Source organism: Halichoerus grypus, chromosome 8 (genome assembly GCF_964656455.1).
Source record: "Halichoerus grypus chromosome 8, mHalGry1.hap1.1, whole genome shotgun sequence".
Lineage (NCBI taxonomy): Eukaryota > Metazoa > Chordata > Mammalia > Carnivora > Phocidae > Halichoerus > Halichoerus grypus.
In genome coordinates this window covers 143,277,663-143,286,689 of record NC_135719.1, presented here as the reverse complement: position 1 = coordinate 143,286,689, position 9,027 = coordinate 143,277,663, and the positions used below count along the sequence as shown (strand labels likewise).

Genomic DNA, 9,027 nt, shown 5'->3' with positions numbered 1-9,027 from the left:
AATGTATGGGGCTGGTCTTCTGGATATCACTCATTCATTCCTTGAATGGGTGTTGGGTGTTTACCGTGAGCCAGGCACAGTGCTAGGCATGGGGAGATTAAAAAGTTGAGTAAGATACACCTTGCTCTCAGAGGACTTACGGGGGGGGGGCTCCTGATGGGTGAGTGAATGCAACTCCTGCGATCTGCTTCCCCCCCCCCGCCCCCCGCCCACCGCCTGCTCCCTGCAGGTGTGAGGCTGGGGAGGGGCGCGGGGAGGAGAGGAGTCATCCTGCCTCGGTGGGGCAGAAGGAGCACCAGAACGGAGGGGACCTGGAGCTGAGCCCTGCCTCGATGAATAGACAGTAGCCTTATGTAAAGCACAGGTTGGATTCAAACACTTCGGAGTTAAAGTTTTGTTTTGTTTTTAATGATGATCATAGAAAAGGACAAAAGCAACGGTGCTAACAAAAGAACATGATTCCATAGCCACATTTTTACATCCATCAAGGGTAGATATTTTTCAAAAAGCACATAGAAGCCCTACATTAAGAAATCGCCTATTCACTGTAGTAAAAGTTAGTGATCTCATCGTGAAACCAGGGGGCTTGAGTAGCAAAGGATTACAAGAATAGTTAAAATGCCTTTTTTTTTTTAATCAAGTAAACTACTTACAAGTTGATTATGAAAACATTTGTCAGACACAGAAACGTTTCTGATTCTCTCTGCATGAAGAACTGGTCTCTGGAGGGTGGCTTGTTACCAGAGTAAGGTTTCCGTAAAACGTTAAATAGCAGAAAGTGTGAATATGCCTTCAAGCCGGTGGGGGTGGGGGGCGGGGAATGGCGTGGGGCACATGGAAAAGAGTCAAAAACAAGGTTAAGATAAAGGTTTGCCCAAAGACTCTGAGGCAGCCCCTCTCATCCTCATCCCTTCTAAGCTCCCCTCTGCCCCCCACCCCAGCCTGCCCCCCACCCCAGCAGTGCTGCTCAGATGCATGGCAGAGGTCAGGTTCCCTCTAGGTCCCAGAGACCACAGTTACCTGGACAAATTCAGCCCCGCCTTCCCATCCACTTTGTAGGGCTTCCTCCCTCCGGGTGAGTCTCCCCTTGAAAGCCCAAGGTGGTGGGCATGGAGAGTCCGTGGATACCCAAAGGACTTGCTAAGCTGCAGACCACTGCCCTCCGCTGGGATTATCGGAACTCGGGGCAGCAACCATGATCACCACCGCTGCTCAGAAGAACTCTGATTTATTCCATGACTCGCAAATGGGGAAAAGGGGAACTTTGGAAAACACCCACAGTTTTGGATTCAGAGAGAGCATTGCCTGGTACCGGGTTTCCCCACCTCAGCGCTATTGGTGTTTGGGGGTCAGATCATTAATTCTTTGTTGTTGGGGGGTGTTCAGCAGCTTCGCTGGCTTCTATCCACTAGATGCCAGTAGAACATTGACCCCCAACAAGCTGTGAAAACCAAATTGTCTCTCCACGTTGCTGAAGGTCCCCTGAAGGACAGAATTTTCCAAGGTTGAGAACCCCTGGCCTAATGGTTCAGAAACGTTGCTACATAAATGCCCTGGGCTCAAGACCCCAGTCTCCTGCCAACCAGCCTGAGCTGGCAAACTCCCACAAAACCCTCAGAGACTCCGTCCCCTTAAGTGTAAAAGTTTGGAAACTCCCTTCCTACCAGCTTACAGAGCGCTGGTCAGAATCATCTGGATTGTTGGGATAATGCTTTGAACCGTAAGTGCAGTGATTTTTTCTTTCCTTAAGACATTGGTGGGATGGACAACAGGGGTCGCTGGTGGCTGCTTAGCCACATGGAGGGGCTCGGTGATGAATAAGGGCTCTGGATTTCCCCAACTGTTGTGCACACAAGTTCCCTGCAAATATGCCTTGTGTATCTGTCAGGATTTATTCCCAAGGCAGGAGGGGTCTCAGCCCTCCTTCTGGGAAGGCGGGAAGTCAGCTGGCAAAAGGACCCAGAGGCAGAGGATGGAGCCTCATTAAAGCATCTGGATAGGGGGCGCCTGGGTGGCTCAGTTGGTTAAGCGACTGCCTTCGGCTCAGGTCATGATTCTGGAGTCCCGGGATCGAGTCCCGGGATCGAGTCCTGCGTCGGGCTCCCTGCTCAGCGGGGAATCTGCTTCTCCCTCTGACCCTCCCCTCTCTCATGCTCTCTCTCTCTATCTCATTCTCTCTCTCAAATAAATAAATAAAATCTTTAAAAAAAAAAAAAGCATCTGGATAGATTCTGGCAGGTGCAAGGCTGCACCGCGGCCAAAAGATGGGCACGGGGTACATCCTGGGTACTGTGCAGCCTGTCCTGCCTCTCCGAGGGATTCCTCTACTTTTATTATCTCTCTCTCTCTCTTTTAAAGATTTTATTTATTTATTTGACAGAGAGAGAGACAGCGAGATAGGGAACATAAGCAGGAGGAGTGGGAGAGGGAGAAGCAGGCTTCCCGCTGAGCAGGGAGCCCAATGTGGGGCTCGATCCCAGGACCCTGGGATCATGACCCGACCTGAAGGCAGCCGCTTAACGACTGAGCCACCCAGGCGCCCCTTATTATCTCTCTTGATAAAAAAAAATTATGACTTTCCCAGTGACTCAGAACAACAACACAGACTTACATTCTAAAATTGATGTCAATTTTCTGTACTTTCGACCATTCCATTCCATTAACTCCTGACAGCTACCCTTTTCTCACTCGGGGGGAATCCTTCCTCTCCGCAGTCCCTGTGTTTTGCACTGTTTTGTCCCCTGTCACACCCCCCAAAAAAGGGGAAAGAAAATGGCCAAGATCTCATCTCAGAAGTGATTTTCTGGGAACATCTCGCTGCTGCTTGATGCGGATGACCTGAGTTTCTCGGAGAGGCTCCTTTTTTCCGCTTGGAGATGATGAACTCCCGTCCCTCTGGGCTCTCAGCTGTCAGCTCAGCCAGCCTGTCTTGTGTCCTTGTCACTGATGACAGAGGCCAGGGGCCCGTGGGGCAGGCCACTACAGGGCACTCAGGCTCTGACTGCTGCCTTTGGCCCCCTGAGCACAGCTTCTTGGTCGTCCCTTCAGGGCAGCCCAGCCCACCTAGGACTCGCTCTGGGGATGCTCAACGGGCAGGTGCCAGGACATGGTGCAGGGGGCCGAGTGACAGCTGGAAGGTAGCGCGATGCCCATCCCAGGGCTGGTGCTGGTAATCCAGGGCCATCCCTGCGCTCCCCGGTGACGGCACAGCAGGCTGGGAGATGATGTTCTGGACCAGGCAGCTGGAGACTTGCCAGGTCTCCCTTCCTTTCCCTTGTGGCCCCATTTGCCCTCCCCAATATTACAGGTCCTGATTGGAAGCTCTCTAATGCCTCTTTACCTCTGTGAGTTTCTCAGACTGCTAAACACGTGTGCACTGCTCCGGCCCCCTTCCAGGACCTACACTTGAACTCCGCGATCCGGGACCCAAACAGCCCCAGCCTCAGAGTCCCCGTTCCTGGGACGGTCCGTTCCAGAGGGCTCACCGTGGAGAGTGTGCGCACAGGGAGACACAGGGTAGCCATCCAGCCTGGAGGGCCAGCAGGGGTGGATCCGAATCCCAGCTCTCTAGATGTGGGTTCTCAGGCCCATTGGCCCAGCCTCAGTTTTCTCAACAGAAAAATGGGACAATAATTAACATGCACTTCTCCACACCTCACTTCTGCCTCCGAGGGGTGAGTGGAGAAGTAAATGGGATACAAACAGAGCACAGCACAAGGAAGATGCACGATAGATGACAACAGTAAGGATAATAATTATTAATGATATCACTGCTAATGATGAAAGAAGGTCATGCTCCTGAAGAAAGACAGGAGCACTTGTTTGGAGGGAATCAGGCAGCAGGACAGACGACGGCCAAGTCTCTCCAGTCTCCAGGGAGGGGTTCCGACATATGCTAGTGGTCTGGCCGGCAGCCAGGCCTTCCATTTAGAACAGGCTGGAAAATGGCTTATTGCCTCTCCAGCCAAGTGGTACTAGTCTGCCCTCCCTAACTTTCTCCCTCTGATCCCGGGGATCTCCTGAAAGGAGGTAAACTGTCTCTCTCTGGAGGGGAATCTCATCTGCCTCTTGACCTGGATCTCAGGGAAAAGGGAAGGACAGCCGAGTGATCACCTTGCCCGGGCCCACACAGGAGGTGGAACCCCCTCGGGACACACCTGCCTAACGCGTCCTCCGGCCTCTCCTCCCAAGCTCCGGTGACAGCATCTCCAGCCCTCCTAAAGCACGTGTCCCACATGCAGACAAACACGGGTAGGCGGCACCTATGGCTTGCAGAGGGAAGATGGGGAGGCACGTGGAGGGCCAAGGAGGGAGAACATTCCAGCAAACACAGGACCCCTTCTCTGAAGAGCAGCTACTGAAGAGGCAAGCCCCTTCTTCCTCAGCGTTGGCTCATTAAGTCAAGGTGGGCTCTGGGGCCAACCTCACCCAGGAGAAGCCAGATGGGAGCCCCAGGCTGGGGTGTGAGAGAGGAGCATCCGTCCTGCCTGCTCAGGAGAGTCCTGGGGCGCAACAGGAGGCCTGAGCCTGGGCTGGAGCCTCACCTACCACACGGACCATCCCGACTCTCCCCGGCAATCTGGCTGCATGAGCCTCACTCCTTGGGTGGGCCCCTTTGTTGGGCTCCGGGTCTTGGCCAGGGTCCTTCGGCATGTATCCCAAGAAAGCTGCCCTCTGGTAACGTCTCTGGCCACACAAACACACTTGCGTTCAGCTTTGAAGAGAGGGGCAGGTGACAGGGACCACCATCCCTGAAGCTTGGACAGAGAGAGGGCAATGGGCAGGGGGACGAGCCTGCCCTATTCTGAGGATAGTCAGACTTCTGCCTGTGGAGGAAGCCAGAGCTGGTCGGGGCCACACCACGACATGGGACCTCGAGGAATGGCCTCTGTAGACCCAGAGCCTGGCTTAAATGTGCCCTGGAGGTGCCACCCCAGCCAGTGAATGCAGCATGGTGTGGCAGAAAGAGGCTGGCTTTAGAGCCGGAGGGTCCAGACTCCAATCCCAGCTTGTCACTTTCATGCTGTGTGGCCTCGGGCAAGTTACTCTGCTCCCCTGAGCTTCTGGTTCCATATGTATTGGAGCAAGGATGCTGTAAGGTGATCGTATAGATTAAACACGCACATGTGGGCCCAGCACGGTGCCTGGACACAATGCTCAGATGGTGCCTCCTGCCCGTTACCTAACATCCAAGACAGAGCCCCACTGAGTAAGGCAGAAGGGACATCACAGCACACCCTCTGGCTGGAAATCTGTCCTTTACCCTTCATTGGACATTCACGTGCACATCTATCCTCGTTGTTACCTAAGTGATGGGGGGAAAAACCAGATCAAAACACTGTAGGAGACTGGGATGGAGTGACCCTGAGCAAGTCACTATAATCAACGAAGGTAAAGTCTGGACAAGATGGCCCAGGTCTCCAGGCCCTGTGTCTGTGGCCCTGACCAAAGAGGGAGAACTCCTTGAAAGTTGAATTTAACTGGCATTTACGTGAGGGGAAGAGAGAGCCTTCGTGGGGGAGACCCCTGCGCTCAGAATTACCCAGAGAATCCCCAGCCCGCTGGGGCTGCCCTGGATACTCGGAGCTGGGACCACACGTTCCTCCCCTCCCCGGTCACGGCACACAGAACCCTCTAGACCTCCCACTGCCATCGCCACAGGCCATTTGGAGAACAGGGAGCTGCCACCTACTTCTCTACAGGGCTCCTTCAGGGATGCGGGGTCAGAAGGTAAGGACTCAGAATATCTGGGCTGCAGTGACCCCCACAAAGACACCAGGCATCGCCTAGGCTCCTCCCCACCCTGGCTCTCGACCTCCTCCTTGGGTTCTCATGAAGACACCTGTCTCAGAAAGCCCTTGCTCATGGGGCACACATGGGGGTTGAGACAGGGAAGAGTTTGCTTGGGAAGCAGCGGGGATGATGGGCGTGCAACGGCTGACCACCTAGCCCAGCCCCCCCGCCCCCCCGCCCAGTCTGGTCCTGCTGAGAGCACGGCCCTGTCAGTGATTCCAGAAGGAGCCCGGGCCGAAGGTCCCCCATCCCTTCTCCCTCTCTGCAAAGGTCACACCAGCTCTGCACTCACGACCTCCACTTGAGCCGAAGCCGCCGGGCATGCATGCATGGCTGCAGTGACAGATGTGGCTCAGAGGAGCTGGTGGCCATCTGAGGACACAGTCTGGAGGTCGGGCTGGAGATCCTGTTAGCACAGTAGCCCGGCGCCAACCTCACAGATGGGTGGCTGCCTCTGGACAATTAAGATGTCCCTGTGCCTGCCATTCAGAAACAGCCATGTCTCCTGAGACCACAGGGACATAATCAGCCTTTTTGCAATTGTCCCCAAACAGCACCAGGGCTTCCCACCCAGTCTTTTCAGTTTCCCCACCACAGAGGGAAAGTTTAGACCATTTATTTTCTTTCGCACAGCACGGGGAGAAAGCACGGAGAAAGCCACTCCTGGCCTGCAAGCGAGGGAGCCTGCGTGTGAGGCTCTCCCACTCTGCTCGGCACAGGGCAGCTATCTGGGGAAGGGGGGTGTACCATGCAGGCGCCTTTCCTAAGGACAGAAGAGCGAGTCCTTCTCCCCCAGCGCGTCCCATCCTGTGCTGGTCTGCGCGGGAGGCTCCCTTACTTGCCAGGACCCCCTTCCCCACAGCCACTGACTCGGAGGAAGGTTAAGGAGGCTGACTCGGACAGAGCACATTCATGCCTGCAAGAGAACCCGGGAGCCAGACCCAGTGTAAAATGCGGGTGTCTGAGCACCTGGCCCCCCTGGCACCCAGCTTCCAGACCCTTTCTCTGGGCATTCTCCCCGAGGGCAGCTGAGAAGCAGGGATTTGCTTGAGAGAGTGCTTCACTGGGGCTGAGAGAGCCCCCGGCTGAGTCAGGAAACGTCCCTCCTGCTCTGACCGCTGCAGACACCTGACCTGTGTTCAACGGCAAACCGCGCCTCTCCCTCCCGGCTGTCGGAAGATCAGGTGGGCGTGAGCCTGCCATCTGTAAAATCCCGAGATTTCTCAGAGAGGAGAGAGCATCTTCTGGCGGCTGGTCTGAAGACTTGACCACATGGCGGATCTACAGTTTAAAGGCGCTTCTTCTCTTTTGAAAAAGAAGAGCAAGTCCGTCCGGCAGAGAACCCCCTACCCATGGAAATCCCACCCCATCACCAGTCATCCCCCTGTCCTTGGACTGCCCGATGCATCTGGGTCTCAAAAGGGGCCAAGTGTCTGATGACAAAGGTGCCCTGTCCAAGTCAAACGAGGAATGTTCTATGGCCCAGGTCACGACCACCTTATTCCAAAGGGCTGAGTGGGAGACCAAGGCTGGGCTGGGAACGTTCCAGTTCTGAGGGCTGCTCTCACCTGGCACCCCACACACCAGGTGCGTTAAGTTGGCATAAAAACAAGACACATACGTGATTATTTACGGCCAGCAAGCGATCGTCACCCCATGTCCATATTTCACACCTAACCGGCTATTTCCACTGGTCTTACGTTCTTAAAATACAGTTTCAAAAAATTCCCCAATTTGCTCCTCGCGAAGGCTTTGCCCCATCACGCCTCCAGGGACTGGAAGCTCACACTCCCGTTTTCTGGATCAGCTTGACCACAGCACAGAATGTTGGAAATCAGGGCTGCTTGGGGGAATTCCTGATGCATGGTTGCTGCCCCTGGAGAGGACGTGCGCGTGGTCAGAACTTCTGGTTCCAGAAGGTGGGCACAGCCAAAGGCCAACAGCGCCGATGCCCCAAACAAAGCCTCGCCCTGCTGTGAGCCCAGCACGGGGTGAGCCGGCCTGGAGCTCGCGGGCGCCCCGAACCTCAGAAGGTGAAGGCGTACACCACCCCAACCACCACAATGTTCCCCAGTGTTGCTATGATGGCAATCCAGAGCAAGACCGCGTCGTTGGAGGACCGTGGAGGCTCCTCCAGCTGGCCCTGGCCGTTGGAGGCCGCATGGACGTTGGTGGAGGAGTTAAAGAGGGAGTACTCTGTGCTGAAGTCCTCGTTGGGCGAGTCCATGAAGGCGCCTCCCATCATGGGCAGCTGTGGAGAGGGAGAGAGAGAATTAACCTGGGCGCACGGGCCTCGGGAGGAACCGCCTTTCAGAGGGACATCTGCCGGGTCAAGCAACCCTGTGCTCAGACACAGCATCTCACAGGGCTCTCCTTCTGTTTGTTATCATGGACAGTGCCTATTTTAAGCTACAAAAATTAGTAGAGACGGCAACACTTGGAGGCAGACACCCTCATGCCCATTTCGCAGATGGAAGCGTTAAGGCACATAGCTCATCCACAGCTGCGGGCAGTCGCTGGGACTTACAGACCCCCTCTCACGGCCGGGCCCTCCACCCCAGCATGGGCTGTAAAATGCCTTCCTTCCTCTTCTTTTTGTAAAGTCACGATGCTCAGCACAGAACTTTAAGGAAATAGAAAAGAGGAAAAAGAAAAAGTGAGAATCAGCCTCGCTGCTTTAGGATAATCACTATTAACACTGAGATATTTTCCTTTTGCACCTTTTTCCAATGTGAGTGTGTGTACGTGTGTGTGAGGGACAGAGAGAACACGTTTAAACATGTGGTTTTATATAAAATTTTGTATAAAAATTCCATCAAAACACCATTTTATCCATTGTATATTATTCTACCACAAATAAAACCGCAATTTAACCATCCCCTTACAATTGGAGATTCAGAAATTTTGGTTTTTTCCTTTTATAAATAATGCAGTCAGAATGGCTAAAATTAACAAGTCCAGAAATGACAGATGTTGGTGAGGATGTGGAGAAAGCGGAACCGTCCTACACTGTTGGTGGGAATGCAAGCTGGTGCAGCCACTCTGGAAAACAGTATGGAGGTTCCTCAAAAAGTTGAAAATAGAGCTACCCTACGACCCAACAATTGCACTACTGGGTATTTAGCCCAAAGATACAAATGTAGTGATCCGAAGGGGTACGTGCACCCCGATGTTTATAGCAGCAACGTCCACAATAGCCAAACTGAAAAGAGCCAAGATGTCCACCGACAGATG

The 9,027-nt window shown here is 54.0% G+C and overlaps 1 protein-coding gene across 1 annotated transcript in view; it reads right to left on the bottom strand.

The window, feature by feature from the left end:
- Positions 1–386: 386 nt before the first annotated feature.
- C8H14orf132 (chromosome 8 C14orf132 homolog) overlaps positions 387–9,027 on the bottom strand; it is a 54,571-nt gene continuing 45,930 nt past the window's right edge. Inside the window, exon 2 of the mRNA XM_036104676.2 lies at positions 387–8,044. Within this exon, the coding sequence (XP_035960569.1) occupies positions 7,820–8,044 (225 nt within the window). The 3' untranslated portion in view covers positions 387–7,819. The remainder of the gene's footprint in view (positions 8,045–9,027) is intronic.